The sequence below is a fragment of the Limanda limanda genome, chromosome 6 (genome assembly GCF_963576545.1).
Source record: "Limanda limanda chromosome 6, fLimLim1.1, whole genome shotgun sequence".
Lineage (NCBI taxonomy): Eukaryota > Metazoa > Chordata > Actinopteri > Pleuronectiformes > Pleuronectidae > Limanda > Limanda limanda.
The window spans coordinates 30881654-30899153 of NC_083641.1; the positions used below are offsets into that span (position 1 = coordinate 30881654).

The following is a 17500-nucleotide window of genomic DNA, read 5'->3' on the forward strand; positions in this document are numbered from 1 at the left end:
CCCTTATGTTACCCTCACGTTCCCATATGTTCCTCTAATGTTCCTGTTACGTTCCCATATGTTCTTCTCACGTTCCCATATGTTCTTCTCATGTTCCCTTATGTTACCCTCATGTTCCCATATGTTCTTCTCACGTTCCCATATGTTCCGCTAATGTTCCCTTATGTTTTTCTCATGTTCCCTTATGTTCCTCTAATGTTCCTGTTACGTTCCCATATGTTCTTCTCACGTTCCCATATGTTCTTCTCATGTTCCCTTATGTTACCCTCATGTTCCCATATGTTCTTCTCACGTTCCCCTAATGTTCTTCTCACGTTCCCTTATGTTACCCTCACGTTCCCATATGTTCTTCTCACGTTCCCCTAATGTTCTTCTCACGTTCCCTTATGTTACCCTCACGTTCCCTAATGTTCCCTTATGTTCTTCTCACGTTCCGCTAATGTTCTTCTCACGTTCCCTTATGTTACCCTCACGTTCCCATATGTTCTTCTCACGTTCCCCTAATGTTCCCATATGTTCTTCTCACGTTCCCCTAATGTTCCCATATGTTCTTCTCACGTTCCCTTATGTTCCCATATGTTCTTCTCACGTTCCCCTAATGTTCCCATATGTTCTTCTCACGTTCCCTTATGTTACCCTCACGTTCCCCTAATGTTCTTCTCACGTTCCCCTTATGTTCCCATATGTTCTTCTCACGCTCCCTTATGTTACCCTCATGTTCCCATATGTTCTTCTCACGTTCCCCTAATGTTCTTCTCACGTTCCCATATGTTTTTCTCACGTTCCCTTATGTTACCCTCACGTTCCCTTATGTTACCCTCACGTTCCCATATGCTCTTCTCACGTTCCCCTAATGTTCCCATATGTTCTTCTCACGTTCCCTTATGTTCCCATATGTTCTTCTCACGTTCCCCTAATGTTCCCATATGTTCTTCTCACGTTCCCTTATGTTACCCTCACGTTCCCCTAATGTTCTTCTCACGTTCCCCTTATGTTCCCATATGTTCTTCTCACGCTCCCTTATGTTACCCTCATGTTCCCATATGTTCTTCTCACGTTCCCCTAATGTTCTTCTCACGTTCCCATATGTTTTTTTCACGTTCCCTTATGTTACCCTCACGTTCCCTTATGTTACCCTCACGTTCCCATATGTTCCGCTAATGTTCCCTTATGTTTTTCTCATGTTCCCTTATGTTACCCTCACGTTCCCATATGTTCCTCTAATGTTCCTGTTACGTTCCCATATGTTCTTCTCACGTTCCCCTAATGATCTTCTCACGTTCCCATATGTTCTTCTCACGTTCCCTTATGTTCCCCTCACGTTCCCATATGTTCCGCTAATGTTCCCTTATGTTTTTCTCATGTTCCCTTATGTTCCTCTAATGTTCCTGTTACGTTCCCATATGTTCTTCTCACGTTCCCTTATGTTACCCTCATGTTCCCATATGTTCTTCTCAAGTTCCCCTAATGTTCTTCTTACGTTCCCTTATGTTACCCTCACGTTCCCTAATGTTCCCTTATGTTCTTCTCACGTTCCGCTAATGTTCTTCTCACGTTCCCTTATGTTACCCTCACGTTCCCATATGTTCTTCTCACGTTCCCCTAATGTTCCCATATGTTCTTCTCACGTTCCCCTAATGTTCCCATATGTTCTTCTCACGTTCCCTTATGTTCCCATATGTTCTTCTCACGTTCCCCTAATGTTCCCATATGTTCTTCTCACGTTCCCTTATGTTACCCTCACGTTCCCCTAATGTTCTTCTCACGTTCCCCTTATGTTCCCATATGTTCTTCTCACGCTCCCTTATGTTACCCTCATGTTCCCATATGTTCTTCTCACGTTCCCCTAATGTTCTTCTCACGTTCCCATATGTTTTTCTCACGTTCCCTTATGTTACCCTCACGTTCCCTTATGTTACCCTCACGTTCCCATATGTTCTTCTCACGTTCCCCTAATGTTCCCATATGTTCTTCTCACGTTCCCTTAGGTTCCCATATGTTCTTCTCACGTTCCCCTAATGTTCCCATATGTTCTTCTCACGTTCCCTTATGTTACCCTCACGTTCCCCTAATGTCCTTCTCACGTTCCCCTTATGTTCCCATATGTTCTTCTCACGCTCCCTTATGTTACCCTCATGTTCCCATATGTTCTTCTCACGTTCCCCTAATGTTCTTCTCACGTTCCCATATGTTTTTCTCACGTTCCCTTATGTTACCCTCACGTTCCCTTATGTTACCCTCACGTTCCCATATGTTCCGCTAATGTTCCCTTATGTTTTTCTCATGTTCCCTTATGTTACCCTCACGTTCCCATATGTTCCTCTAATGTTCCTGTTACGTTCCCATATGTTCTTCTCACGTTCCCCTAATGATCTTCTCACGTTCCCATATGTTCTTCTCACGTTCCCTTATGTTCCCCTCACGTTCCCATATGTTCCGCTAATGTTCCCTTATGTTTTTCTCATGTTCCCTTATGTTCCTCTAATGTTACCCTCACGTTCCCATATGTTCTTCTCACGTTCCCCTAATGTTCCCATATGTTCTTGTCACGTTCCCTTATGTTCCTCTAATGTTCCTATTACGTTCCCATATGTTCTTCTCACGTTCCCATATGTTCTTCTCACGTTCCCTTATGTTCCCCTCACGTTCCCATATGTTCTTCTCACGTTCCCATATGTTCTTCTCACGTTCCCCTAATGTTCCCATATGTTCTTCTCACGTTCCCTTATGTTCCCCTCACGTTCCCATATGTTCTTCTCACGTTCCCCTAATGTTCTTCTCACGTTCCCATATGTTCTTCTCACGTTCCCCTAATGTTCTTCTCACGTTCCCATATGTTCTTCTCACGTTCCCCTAATGTTCCCATATGTTCTTCTCACGTTCCCTTATGTTCCCATATGTTCTTCTCACGTTCCCCTAATGTTCCCATATGTTCTTCTCACGTTCCCTTATGTTACCCTCACATTCCCATATGTTCTTCTCACGTTCCCCTAATGTTCCCATATGTTCTTGTCACGTTCCCTTATGTTACCCTCACGTTCCCATATGTTCTTCTCACGTTCCCATATGTTCTTCTCACGTTCCCCTAATGTTCCCATATGTTCTTTTCACGTTCCCTTATGTTCCTCTAATGTTCCTGTTACATTCCAATCATGTGCGGATATTCTGTGAAAGGTGCTGCCACCTGCTGGACATAATGCAAGTGTCAGTCAGAGGGTCAGAGATGTGTGACATCATCTTAGAGGGACAGCTGTGACCCTGCGTGTCCTCAGGTCGGCTCGTACCGTGGTCTCTTGGTTCTGAAAGATTTCCGCCGCCTCCTCCTGGGAACACATTTCTTCGAAACACTCCCTCTCCAGGTTTCCAGGTAAGATCTCCTCAAGGAAGGAGTTGGCTCGACGCCTCCTGGTGGACGAGGAGGTGGAGTGCAGGATCTGACCTGCTGAAGGTTGGTCCAGAAACACTGAGGGTGAAAGACAACTTGTCAAAGAGTCTTCCTGTGTCTCACCTGTCTCTCTCTCCTGTCTCTCTCACCTGTCTCTCACCTGTCTCTCTTCTGTCTCTCTCTCCTGTCGCTCTCACCTGTGTCCCTTACCTGTCTCTCTCACCTGTCTCACCTGTCTCTCTTCTGTCTCTCTCTCCTGTCTCTCTCACCTGTCTCTCACCTGTGTCTCTCCTGTCGCTCTCTCCTGTCCCTCACCTGTGTCCTTCACCTGTCTCTCTCACCTGTCTCTCTTCTGTCTCTCTCACCTGTCTCACCTGTCTCTCTTCTCTCTCTCTCTCCTGTCTCTCTAACCTGTCTCTCACTTGTCTCTCTCACCTGTGTCTCTCCTGTCGCTCTCTCCTGTCCCTCACCTGTGTCGTTCACCTGTCTCTCTCACCTGTCTCACCTGTCTCTCTTCTGTCTCTCTCACCTGTCTCACCTGTCTCTCTTCTCTCTCTCTCTCCTGTCTCTCTAACCTGTCTCTCACTTGTCTCTCTAACCTGTGTCTCTCCTGTGTCTCTCCTGTCGCTCTCTCCTGTCCCTCACCTGTGTCCTTCACCTGTCTCTCTCTTCTGTCTCTCTCTTCTGTCTCTCACCTGTCTCACCTGTCTCTCTTCTGTCTCTCTCTCCTGTCTCTCTCACCTGTCTCTCCTGTCTCTCTCACCTGTCTCACCTGTATCTCTCACCTGTCTCTCTTCTGTCTCTCTCTCCTGTCTCTCTCTCCTGTCTCTCTCACCTGTCTCTCCTGTCTCTCTCACCTGTCTCTCCTGTCTCTCACCTGTCTCTCTTCTGTCTCTCTCTTCTGTCTCGCTCACCTGTCTCTCCTGTCTCTCACCTGTCTCACCTGTCTCTCTCACCTGTCCTTCACCTGTCTCTCTTCTGTCTCTCTCTCCTGTCTCTCTAACCTGTCTCTCACTTGTCTCTCACCTGTGTCTCTCCTGTATCTCTCACCTGTCTCTCTTCTGTCTCTCTCTCCTGTCTCTCTCTCCTGTCTCTCTCACCTGTCTCTCCTGTATCTCTCACCTGTCTCACCTGTCTCTCTTCTGTCTCTCTCTCCTGTCTCTCCTGTCTCTCACCTGTCTCTCCTGTCTCTCACCTGTCTCTCCTGTCTCTCACCTGTCTCTCTCACCTGTCTCTCCTGTCTCTCTCACCTGTCTCTCTCACCTGTCTCACCTGTCTCTCTCACCTGTCTCTCTCTCCTGTCCTTCACCTGTCTCTCTTCTGTCTCTCTCTCCTGTCTCTCTAACCTGTCTCTCACTTGTCTCTCACCTGTGTCTCTCCTGTATCTCTCACCTGTCTCTCTTCTGTCTCTCTCTCCTGTCTCTCTCTCCTGTCTCTCTCACCTGTCTCACCTGTCTCTCACCTGTGTCTCACCTGTCTCTCCTGTCTCTCTCCTGTCTCTCTCACCTGTCTCACCTGTCTCTCTCACCTGTCTCACCTGTCTCTCTTCTGTCTCTCTCACCTGTCTCTCTCACCTGTCTCTCCTGTCTCTCACCTGTCTCAACTGTCTCACCTGTCTCTCTCACCTGTCTCTCCTGTCTCTCTCACCTGTCTCTCCTGTCTCTCACCTGTCTCTCTTCTGTCTCTCTTCTGTCTCTCTCTCCTGTCTCTCTCTCCTGTCTCTCTCACCTGTCTCTCTCACCTGTCTCTCTTCTGTCTCTCTCTCCTGTCTCTCTCTCCTGTCCTTCACCTGTCTCTCTTCTGTCTCTCTCTCCTGTCTCTCTAACCTGTCTCTCACTTGTCTCTCACCTGTGTCTCTCCTGTATCTCTCACCTGTCTCTCTCTCCTGTCTCACCTGTCTCTCTTCTGTCTCTCTCTCCTGTCTCTCTCACCTGTCTCTCCTGTCTCTCTCACCCGTCTCTCCTGTCTCTCTCACCTGTCTCGCTCACCTGTCTCTCCTGTCTCTCACCTGTCTCTCTCACCTGTCTCTCCTGTCTCTCTCACCCGTCTCTCCTGTCTCTCTCACCTGTCTCGCTCACCTGTCTCTCCTGTCTCTCACCTGTCTCAACTGTCTCTCCTGTCTCTCTCATCTGTCTCTCACCTGTCTCTCCTGTCTCTCACCTGTCTCTCTCACCTGTCTCTCTTCTGTCTCTCTCTCCTGTCTCTCCTGTCTCTCACCTGTCTCTCTCACCTGTCTCTCCTGTCTCTCTCACCTGTGTCTCTCCTGTCTCTAACCTGTGTCTCTCCTGTCTCTCTCACCTGTGTCTCTCTTCTGTCTCTCTCTCCTGTCTCTCTCCTGTCTCTCCTGTCTCTCTCACCTGTCTCACCTGTCTCTCTCACCTGTCTCTCTCACCTGTCTCTCCTGTCTCTCACCTGTCTCAACTGTCTCACCTGTCTCTCTCACCTGTCTCTCCTGTCTCTCTCACCTGTCTCTCCTGTCTCTCACCTGTCTCTCTTCTGTCTCTCTTCTGTCTCTCTCTCCTGTCTCTCTCTCCTGTCTCTCTCACCTGTCTCTCTCACCTGTCTCTCTTCTGTCTCTCTCTCCTGTCTCTCTCTCCTGTCCTTCACCTGTCTCTCTTCTGTCTCTCTCTCCTGTCTCTCTAACCTGTCTCTCACTTGTCTCTCACCTGTGTCTCTCCTGTATCTCTCACCTGTCTCTCTCTCCTGTCTCACCTGTCTCTCTTCTGTCTCTCTCTCCTGTCTCTCTCACCTGTCTCTCCTGTCTCTCTCACCCGTCTCTCCTGTCTCTCTCACCTGTCTCGCTCACCTGTCTCTCCTGTCTCTCACCTGTCTCTCTCACCTGTCTCTCCTGTCTCTCTCACCCGTCTCTCCTGTCTCGCTCACCTGTCTCTCCTGTCTCTCACCTGTCTCAACTGTCTCTCCTGTCTCTCTCACCTGTCTCTCACCTGTCTCTCCTGTCTCTCACCTGTCTCTCTCACCTGTCTCACCTGTCTCTCTTCTGTCTCTCTCTCCTGTCTCTCCTGTCTCTCACCTGTCTCTCTCACCTGTCTCTCCTGTCTCTCTCACCTGTGTCTCTCCTGTCTCTAACCTGTGTCTCTCCTGTCTCTCTCACCTGTGTCTCTCTTCTGTCTCTCTCTCCTGTCTCTCTCCTGTCTCTCCTGTCTCTCTCACCTGTCTCACCTGTCTCTCTCACCTGTACAGTGGATGATGTCAGAGCAGAGGAACAGGAAGTAGAGAGTCGGTGTCGGCAGCATCTTCACACGACCAAGTTTCTGAGACAAACATAAAGTATCATATACAGTATTCTATCTAGTAAAAAATATATAGCAGAAGTAGAATAAGCATAGTAGTACTATAAGTAGTAGTAGAAGAAGAATGATAAGTATAACTAAATGTAGTATAAGTATAATAGTAGTATAAATAGTAGTATAAGTAGTAGTAGTATAAAAAGTAGCAGTATAAGTCGTAGTAGTAGTATAAGTATATAAGTAGTAGTATTAATAGTAGCAGCAGTGTAAGTATTGCAGTAGTATAAGCAGTAGTCGTATGATATCAGTGTTATGAGGGCGTTTTCATTAAAAAGTAGATGAAAGTGAATTTTTTTATCTGAGAAAAAAATACAAACGATTTTTTGACTTTCATTAATTTGGACAGAAGGAGACATACCTCTTATCTTCGGGTGTCTCCTCAAGTCTCCCGTTGTCCTCGTCGTCTCCTGTTGTCCTCTGTGGTCTCCTGTTGTCCTCTGTTGTCTCCTTTCTTCTCCTGTTGTCCTCTGTCGTCTCCTGATGTCCTCTGTCGTCTCCTGTTGTCTTCTGTCGTCTCCTGATGTCCTCTGTCGTCTCCTGATGTCCTCTGTCGTCTCCGGTTGTCCTCTGTCGTCTCCTGTTGTCCTCTGTCGTCTCCTGTTGTCTTCTGTCGTCTCCTGATGTCCTCTGTCGTCTCCTGATGTCCTCTGTGGTCTCCTGATGTCCTCTGTCGTCTCCGGTTGTCCTCTGTCGTCTCCTGTTGTCCTCTGTCGTCTCCTGTTGTCTTCTGTCGTCTCCTGATGTCCTCTGTCGTCTCCTGATGTCCTCTGTCGTCTCCGTTTGTCGTCTGTCGTCTCCTGATGTCCTCTGTCGTCTCCTGTTGTCCTCTGTCGTCTCCTGTTGTCCTCTGTCGTCTCCGGTTGTCCTCTTTCGTCTCCTGTTGTCCTCTGTCGTTTCCTGTTGTCCTCTGTCGTCTCCGGTTGTCCTCTTTCGTCTCCTGTTGTCCTCTGTCGTCTCCTGTTGTCCTCTGTTGTCTCTTTTCTTCTCCTGTTGTCCTCTGTCGTCTCCTGTTGTCCTCTGTTGTCTCCTGTTGTCTCTTTTCTTCTCCTGTTGTCCTCTGTCGTCTCCTGTTGTCCTCGTCGTCTCCTGTTGTCCTCTGTCGTCTCCGGTTGTCCTCTGTCGTCTCCGGTTGTCCTCGTCTTCTCCTGTTTTCCTCTGTTTGCCGTAAAATGGACGACGGGGACAAAGCTGATTGACTGATCTTTGACCTGAATTCAAATATTGACTCACCGACGTCACATCAGCAGCTCAGAGGACAAAAAAAGACGAGGCCGGAGAGAGGACACAAACCAGTGAGGTCAAAGGTCACTAAAGAATCAATCATATATTTTATGTTATTGTGATCATCAGATGAATAATCCGACAATCGTTTGAGTTTCTAAGGTCAATTATCGAATGTTTCATGTAATAACATAATGAATAACAAATTATATTATACTTAATAACTATACAAGAACCCTTGAAACTTGAAATATTGACCCCCCAAAGGTTTTGACTCTTAATCAGTTGAGTAATACATGGAATTAAGTATTCATGAGTAATGGAACATTTTATTCATACAGCTCATGTCACAATTACCCAGCTGCTACATTATATTGTTGTTTTACATCTAAAGTTGAGTTCAAACGTAATGAAGCACATAAGCCCCTCCCACCATCACATCCACTGCGGCACTTCATTTTCACTGTGTTTTTTATTTTCACTGTATTCTATTCTACTGTAACCTCAAAGCAAGCTGGCACACGAGTTTCCCTCAGGATTAATTCACTTATCTTAAATCACCTCACTTGCTCTGAGCAACTTAAGTAAGAAAACTAAAAATGCAAAAATACTTAGAAAGACCTGATGAAGAGAAGTTCAGTGTCGACTGTAAGACGAGCACTGAATAAACAGCTGCATCACAACAGAGATCAATAATCAATAATCAATACAAAATACTGAACAAAGTTTTATGAAGTGTAAAAGTAATATATTAATTGATCATCAATAAAGTGCATCAGAATAAATTAATCTCATCAGCTGTGAAAATTTTGTTTTTTAACATGTTATTAGAAATATTCAATAAGATTAGTTGATTCATTCATGTTGCGGCAACAGAATTTAAATAGTTTTTATTTAACAAGTGAAAAAAACGTCAAATGATTAATTTACGACACATTGACGTTTTTCAAACAGATCAAACTGCTTACGTTGAGTTTTTTGAAGATAATCACGTTCGATTCATCAACAAAGAGAAGAAAGAAAAATCAAGTGAACAACAAAAACAGAATTTATTTCTTCCAGATGTTTCCTCTGTACATGACAGAATGTTTTAACACTGAGAGCCCTGCAGGGGGCGTATGTACAAACAGAGGTATGACAGCAAACAGTATCAATAGATAAATTATCTAATAAATACAGACCACCACGAAAAACAGCAGAGGATGAACCGCTGCCCTTGAGCAAGGCACTAATGTGTTTTCACTAAAACATGTCATTGGTCAGAAAACGTAAATATGGTGTGACTGCAGCTAACAAGCTAACGTTAGCATGCTAAGACTTACGAACCGGACATGTTTAGAACCTGAAACTAAATTAAACTTCAGCTTGGTACTTTTTGGTCTCATTGTAGATACAAGCTAACGTTAGCACACGGGACAAACAACCCGATCAAATCTCGTCACATGGTCACGAGTTCGGCGACAGAACCCTAAGAAAATGGATCTTCTGTGAGGACGATGACAAACCAGATAAAATCCTGACGCGAGTTCATCTTCGCACATCGAGACACAAACGAGTGTGAAAAGTCGTCACGGACAGATATGAGATTCCTGTTGCACGTGTGACGACTATCTTGAATATTCTTTACAGTGTATTGACTCATGATGTCACACTTTGATGTGTCTCCACCCACACTGTCCAAGGCTCTGGTGCAGCCCTTTAGTCCACCCCACCCTTCACATCCTGGATGCTGATTGGTCAATGAGTGAGGTAACAAGGCACTTGCGAGTCATCTGATTGGTTGTTTAATTCTCAAGTGTGAGGGAATGCTCAGTTTTTTTATTTTTTGAAAAATAGCGTTCATCACAGACAAAATCCCTCGTGGTCACGGACCAATCACAAAGAGTCTTCATTCAAGACATGAACCTGGTTCTGGTCTCGAGGTCGAGTGGACCAGGAGGGATGAGATCAGGAGGTAGTGAGTGGAGCAGTGGTCCCTGAAACAAAATGGGTCAGATTCATAATCAAGACCAGATCTGTGTGTGTGTGTGTGTGTGTGTGTGTGTGTGACCTCTCACCTGGTGTTGGTCAGGCTTCACTAGCGCTGCTGTTCCTGTTCAGTTCTCTGATGCCCTGAAGGATCCTCTTCATGTGACCCACTTTCGTCACACCGAGGTCCTAACACACACACACACACACACACACACACACACACACACACACACACACACACACACACACACACACACACACACACACACACACACACACACACACACACACACACACACCTTGAGTTAGGACCAGGACATGTGACCCACAGATAAAACAAGTCTCTAGGACATCTTGATATGAAATGAGAAATAAAATGAATGTTTTTGATTTTAGTAAATGGCTGCATTGAAACAAAGAGTGAAACATGTAATCTGATTACTTTCCGTACCCGGTGTTCATGTCTCTAACCAGACGGTGTTGGTCTTAAATCTAAAGCCTTGAGATCATGTATGATTGGTGCTATAGAAACAGCAGTGATACCTTCAGGTCCCTCCTCTCCAGGTGGATGAGCTCCGCCCCACGGACGTCGTGTCCAATAAAGATGTCTTTATACTCAGTGAGACACAGGAAGTCCAGCCACGCCCCCACCTCCTCCGTCCCCCACTGCTGAACTGAGACACACCGACAGGAAGTGGGAGTGAGACAAAAATACAGACAGAGAGAGAGAGAGAGAGAGAGAGAGAGAGAGAGAGAGAGAGAGAGCTACAGACACACAGAGCTTACCTGGCAGTGAGAGAGTAGCACACGTCTCCTTGTTCTTGTTGTTTTTGTCCTTTTTAAATTTTGGGACAAGACGAAATTTGGCGCTTCGACTGCGTTTTGAAAAGTCCGTCAGAGGACCCTGACAACAGAGACAGGAAGTGTCATGTTAGAGCTGCATTCAACTCAGAACGTCTGGATGAGACGGATCCAGTTTCAGTCTTGATCACAAGCAGAGTCCCGTTAACCTCGTGGTCTGCCGGGTCCATGACGGGACACAACCAGGGGACGTCCCCCAGGAGACGCAGCTGCTGCACCACCGAGTTCAGAGCTGAGTTCAACTGCTCCTGCTGAGGAGGATCCAGCTGCTGCAGGAACACAAACAGACCGGAGTCAGGACCTGGACCTGGACCAGGACCTGGGACCTGGACCTGGACCTGGACCTGGACCTGGACCAGGACCTGGGACCAGGACCAGGACCTGGACCTGGTAATGCGCTCACAGGTTTGGGTTTAAGTTCACAGACATTTTGATAATAAACAAGTTATAAGTAAACTTTTGCTCAAGTCTTTGAAGGGGACATGAAGACATGAGGACATGTTACCATGGACATGTTCCCAGTCAGGAGCAGCTCCGTCTCACTGATTAAAGCTTTGACGTTATTCACCATATGAATCACCACACTGCAGCTCAGAGCCTGAGGACACACAGAGACAACATGTCTTCATACAGTTCAGTAAGTCCAGCTGGAGGACAAGTACAGGAACAGATAGGACAGAAGGAACCAGGACAGAGGGAACCAGGACAGTAGGAACCAGGACAGTAGGAACCAGGACAGAAGGAAACAAGGACAGAAGGAACCAAGACAGTAGAGATCAGGACAGTAGAAGCCAGGACAGTAGGAGCCAGACAGTAGGAGCCAGGAGAGAAGGGAACAGGACAGTAGGAACCAGGACAGAAGGGAACAGGACAGAGGAAACCAGGACAGTAGGAACCAGGAGAGTAGGAACCAGGACAGAAGGGAACAGGACAGAGGCAACCAGGACAGTAGGAGCCAGGAGAGAAGGGAACAGGACAGCAGGAACCAGGACAGTAGGAGCCAGGACAGTAGGAGCCAGGAGAGTAGGAACCAGGACAGAAGGGAACAGGACAGAGGGAACCAGGACAGTAGGAGCCAGGACAGAAGGGAACAGGACAGTAGGAGCCAGGAGAGAAGGGAACAGGACAGTAGGAACCAGGACAGAAGGGAACAGGACAGAGGAAACCAGACAGTAGGAGCCAGAAGAGTAGGAACCAGGACAGAAGGAAACAAGGACAGAAGGAACCAAGACAGTAGAGACCAGGACAGTAGGAACCAGGACAGAAGGGAACAGGACAGTAGGAACCAGGACAGTAGGAGCCAGGACAGTAGGAGCCAGGAGAGTAGGAACCAGGACAGAAGGGAACAGGACAGAGGGAACCAGGACAGTAGGAGCCAGGACAGAAGGGAACAGGACAGTAGGAGCCAGGACAGAAGGGAACAGGACAGTAGGAACCAGGACAGTAGGAACCAGGACAGAGGGAACCAGGACAGTAGGAACCAGGACAGAGGGAACCAGGACAGAAGGGAACAGGACAGAGGGAACCAGGACAGTAGGAGCCAGGACAGTAGGAACCAGGACAGAAGGAAACAAGGACAGAAGGAACCAAGACAGTAGAGACCAGGACAGTAGGAACCAGGACAGAAGGGAACAGGACAGTAGGAACCAGGACAGTAGGAACCAGGACAGAGGGAACCAGGACAGTAGGAACCAGGACAGAGGGAACCAGGACAGAGGGAACCAGGACAGAAGGAACCAGGACAGTAGGAACCAGGACAGAAGGAACCAGGACAGTAGGAGCCAGGACAGTAGGAACCAGGACAGTAGGAACCAGGACAGAAGGGAACAGGACAGTAGGAACCAGGACAGAGGGAACCAGGACAGAAGGGAACAGGACAGTAGGAACCAGGACAGTAGGAGCCAGGAGAGTAGGAACCAGGACAGAGGGAACCAGGACAGAAGGAACCAGGACAGTAGGAACCAGGACAGAAGGAACCAGGACAGTAGGAGCCAGGACAGAGGGAACCAGGACAGAAGGAACCAGGACAGTAGGAACCAGGACAGAAGGGAACAGGACAGTAGGAACCAGGACAGAGGGAACCAGGACAGAAGGGAACAGGACAGTAGGAACCAGGACAGTAGGAACCAGGACAGTAGGAACCAGGACAGAAGGAACCAGGACAGTAGGAACCAGGACAGAAGGAAACAGGACAGTAGGAACCAGGACAGAGGGAACCAGGACAGAAGGAACCAGGACAGTAGGAACCAGGACAGTAGGAGCCAGGAGAGTAGGAACCAGGACAGTAGGAACCAGGACAGTAGGAACCAGGACAGAAGGAACCAGGACAGTAGGAACCAGGACAGAAGGAACCAGGACAGTAGGAACCAGGACAGAGGGAACCAGGACAGTAGAGGACTGATGTCCCACCTCGGAGCTCTTGGAGCTGTTGTAGACCACGTCCATGGCCTTGGAGCTGGCGTTGACAGCGTGAGCCAGTTCCTGTTCCAATCTGTGATGAGACTGAGCGACCTCACGAATACTGAAGCATCAAAACATATGTCAATATCTGATCAATATTTTATAAATGGACCTTACTCACTAAAAAGTTTTTCATCAGACATCTACGACACCAACACAGAACTGAAATTAAATATATAAACACAAATAAATCTATATTAATACTTATAACGACTAGGTCTTTAACAGAGTTTTAAAACAGTGGCCTGTGTTTACCTGTGGATGAGCCCCCCCGCTGCCTGACCCAGCTCACTGACCAGAGACGCGTCGTCCTCGGAGACCATCTCCGGCTGTGAGCAGAGGGGGGGCTGTGGGGGGGGCGTTCGGGGGAACTCACACTTCTGTTTGTCCTCCCAGGATTTCAGGGTGCTCTCAAACGCCTGCGACAGCCAATAAACACATGTTCATCTTCCTGGAGTTTATACAATTACAACATTTATCAGGATCAACAGCAGCACCTGATGTTAACATGACGCCACACCTGAACCTGAATCTGAACCTGAATCTGAACCTGAATCTGAACCTGAATCTGAACCTGAATCTGAACCTGAACCTGAATCTGAACCTGAATCTGAACCTGAATCTGAGTCTGAACCTGAACCTGAACCTGAACCTGAATCTGAGACAGCCAAGAAACACATGTTCATCTTCCTGGAGTTTATACAATTACAACATTTATCAGGATCAACAGCAGCACCTGATGTTAACATGACGCCACACCTGAACCTGAATCTGAACCTGAATCTGAACCCGAATCTGAGTCTGAACCTGAACCTGAACCTGTATCTGAACCTGAACCTGAATCTGAGACAGCCAATAAACACATGTTCATCTTCCTGGAGTTTATACAATTACAACATTTATCAGGATCAACAGCAGCACCTGATGTTAACATGACGCCACACACGTTTCACACCTGAACCTGAATCTGAGTCTGAACCTGAGTCTGAGTCTGAGTCTGAATCTGAACCTGAATCTGAGTCTGAACCTGAGTCTGAACCTGAACCTTAACTTGAGTCTGATCTTGAATCTGAGTCTGAGCCGGATCCTAAGTCTGAACCTGATCCTAAACCTAACCTGAGTCTGAACCTGAATCTGAACCTGAATCTGAATCTGAGTCTGAGTCTGAACCTGAGTCTGAGTCTGAACCTGAGTCTGAGGCGGATCCTAAGTCTGAACCTGATTCTGATCCTAAACCTTAACCTTAACCTTAACCTTAACCTTAACCTTAACCTGATCCTGAATCTGAACCTGAATCTGAGTCTGAACCGGATCCTTAACCTGAACCTGAATCTGAACCTGAACCTTAATTTGAGTCTGATCCTGAATCTGAGTCTGAGCCGGATCCTAAGTCTGAACCTGATCCTAAACCTAACATGAATCTGAGTCTGAACCTGAATCTGAGTCTGAACCGGATCCTGAACCTGAACCTGAACCTGAACCTGATCTTGAACCTTAACCTGAGTCTGATCCTGAATCTGAGTCTGAGCCGGATCCTTAACCTGATCCTGAACCTGAACCTGAACCTGATCCTGAACCTTAACCTGAGTCTGATCCTGAATCTGAACCTGAATCTGAGTCTAAACCTGAGCCTGAACCTGATCATAAACCGGAATCCATAATCTGAACCCGAACCTAATGCATAACCTGAAACAGAACCTAACCCTGAATCTGAGCCTAAACCCGATCCACTCACCCGGTCTCTGGTCAGAGTCTGCGTTCGGTTCTTGTGGAGGATCTTGATGTAACCTGGAGGCTGGATCCAAGCCTCGCCGTCCACCTGAACCGGAACGCCCTCATCACCCAGGATGGTGATCTTCACTGTCCGACACTTAGAGAGAGACAATGTCACAGACAGGTAGGCAGACAGACAAGTATGCAGAGAGACGGGCAGGTAGGCAGGTAGACAGGTTTACTTGTGCGATGCGGTGGTGCTGGAGGTTGATGACTCGGGACACGGCCATCTGCATACTGCCGAACACCGCCACCACCTCCAGGATCTTATCATCGAAGGACGGAGCAGTGAACGTCTGATGGAGAGAGAGACAGGCAGTGAGACAGGAACAGAGACAGACAGTGAGACAGGAACAGAGAGGGACAGTGTGACAGGAACAGAGAGAGAGAAACAGTGAGACAGGAACAGAGAGAGAGAGACAGTGAGACAGGAACAGAGAGGGACAGTGAGACAGGAACAGAGAGAGAGAGACAGTGAGACAGGAACAGAGAGAGACAGACAGTGAGACAGGAACAGAGAGAGACAGACAGTGAGACAGGAACAGAGATAGACAGTGAGACAGGAACAGAGAGAGACAGACAGTGAGACAGGAACAGAGAGAGACAGACAGTGAGACAGGAACAGAGAGGGACAGTGAGACAGGAACAGAGAGGGACAGTGAGACAGGAACAGAGAGAGACAGATAGTGAGACAGGAACAGAGAGAGAGAGACAGTGAGACAGGAACAGAGAGGGACAGTGAGACAGGAACAGAGAGAGAGAGACAGTGAGACAGGAACAGAGAGAGACAGACAGTGAGACAGGAACAGAGAGAGACAGACAGTGAGACAGGAACAGAGAGAGAGAGACAGTGAGACAGGAACAGACAGGGACAGTGAGACAGGAACAGAGAGAGAGAGACAGTGAGACAGGAACAGAGAGAGACAGACAGTGAGACAGGAACAGAGAGAGACAGACAGTGAGACAGGAACAGAGAGAGAGAGACAGTGAGACAGGAACAGAGAGGGACAGTGAGACAGGAACAGAGAGAGAGAGACAGTGAGACAGGAACAGAGAGAGACAGACAGTGAGACAGGAACAGAGAGAGACAGACAGTGAGACAGGAACAGAGAGAGAGAGACAGTGAGACAGGAACAGATAGGGACAGTGAGACAGGAACAGAGAGAGAGAGACAGTGAGACAGGAACAGAGAGAGACAGACAGTGAGACAGGAACAGAGACAGACAGTGAGACAGGAACAGAGAGGGACAGTGAGACAGGAACAGAGAGAGACAGTGAGACAGGAACAGAGAGAGACAGACAGTGAGACAGGAACAGAGAGAGACAGTGAGACAGGAACAGAGATAGACAGTGAGACAGGAACAGAGAGAGACAGACAGTGAGACAGGAACAGAGAGAGACAGACAGTGAGACAGGAACAGAGAGAGACAGACAGTGAGACAGGAACAGAGAGGGACAGTGAGACAGGAACAGAGAGAGACAGACAGTGAGACAGGAACAGAGAGAGAGAGACAGTGAGACAGGAACAGAGAGGGACAGTGAGACAGGAACAGAGAGAGAGAGACAGTGAGACAGGAACAGAGAGAGACAGACAGTGAGACAGGAACAGAGAGAGACAGACAGTGAGACAGGAACAGAGAGAGAGAGACAGTGAGACAGGAACAGAGAGGGACAGTGAGACAGGAACAGAGAGAGAGAGACAGTGAGACAGGAACAGAGAGAGACAGACAGTGAGACAGGAACAGAGACAGACAGTGAGACAGGAACAGAGAGAGACAGACAGTGAGACAGGAACAGAGAGAGACAGACAGTGAGACAGGAACAGAGAGAGAGAGACAGTGAGACAGGAACAGAGAGGGACAGTGAGACAGGAACAGAGAGAGAGAGACAGTGAGACAGGAACAGAGAGAGACAGACAGTGAGACAGGAACAGAGAGAGACAGACAGTGAGACAGGAACAGAGAGAGAGAGACAGTGAGACAGGAACAGAGAGGGACAGTGAGACAGGAACAGAGAGAGAGAGACAGTGAGACAGGAACAGAGAGAGACAGACAGTGAGACAGGAACAGAGACAGACAGTGAGACAGGAACAGAGAGGGACAGTGAGACAGGAACAGAGAGAGACAGTGAGACAGGAACAGAGAGAGACAGACAGTGAGACAGGAACAGAGAGAGACAGTGAGACAGGAACAGAGATAGACAGTGAGACAGGAACAGAGAGAGACAGACAGTGAGACAGGAACAGAGAGAGACAGTGAGACAGGAACAGAGAGGAACAGTGAGACAGGAACAGAGACAGACAGTGAGACAGGAACAGAGAGGGACAGACAGTGAGACAGGAACAGAGACAGACAGTGAGACAGGAACAGAGAGAGACAGACAGTGAGACAGGAACAGAGAGAGAGAGACAGTGAGACAGGAACAGAGAGAGACAGTGAGACAGGAACAGAGAGAGACAGACAGTGAGACAGGAACAGAGAGAGACAGACAGTGAGACAGGAACAGAGAGAGACAGACAGTG

At 47.7% G+C, this 17500-nt stretch overlaps 2 protein-coding genes across 3 annotated transcripts in view; both read right to left on the reverse strand.

The window, feature by feature from the left end:
- Positions 1 to 7123, reverse strand: part of LOC133003990 (coagulation factor IX) — a 14193-nt gene extending 7070 nt beyond the window's left edge. Inside the window, exons 1-3 of the mRNA XM_061073838.1 lie at positions 7052 to 7123; positions 6579 to 6657; positions 3285 to 3463 (exon numbers count right to left, since the gene is read on the reverse strand). Of these exons, the coding sequence (XP_060929821.1) occupies positions 3285 to 3463; positions 6579 to 6639 (240 nt within the window). The 5' untranslated portion in view covers positions 6640 to 6657; positions 7052 to 7123. The remainder of the gene's footprint in view (positions 1 to 3284; positions 3464 to 6578; positions 6658 to 7051) is intronic.
- A 1821-nt stretch (positions 7124 to 8944) lies between these two features.
- LOC133003971 (diacylglycerol kinase delta-like) overlaps positions 8945 to 17500 on the reverse strand; it is a 24304-nt gene continuing 15748 nt past the window's right edge. For both annotated transcript variants that reach the window (XM_061073810.1, XM_061073811.1), the window contains 10 exons: positions 15162 to 15275; positions 14942 to 15076; positions 13462 to 13625; positions 13156 to 13267; positions 11252 to 11344; positions 10896 to 11015; positions 10672 to 10789; positions 10429 to 10559; positions 9972 to 10071; positions 8945 to 9890 (listed from right to left, as the gene is read on the reverse strand). In XM_061073810.1, the coding sequence (XP_060929793.1) occupies positions 9982 to 10071; positions 10429 to 10559; positions 10672 to 10789; positions 10896 to 11015; positions 11252 to 11344; positions 13156 to 13267; positions 13462 to 13625; positions 14942 to 15076; positions 15162 to 15275 (1077 nt within the window). In that variant the 3' untranslated portion in view covers positions 8945 to 9890; positions 9972 to 9981. The remainder of the gene's footprint in view (positions 9891 to 9971; positions 10072 to 10428; positions 10560 to 10671; positions 10790 to 10895; positions 11016 to 11251; positions 11345 to 13155; positions 13268 to 13461; positions 13626 to 14941; positions 15077 to 15161; positions 15276 to 17500) is intronic.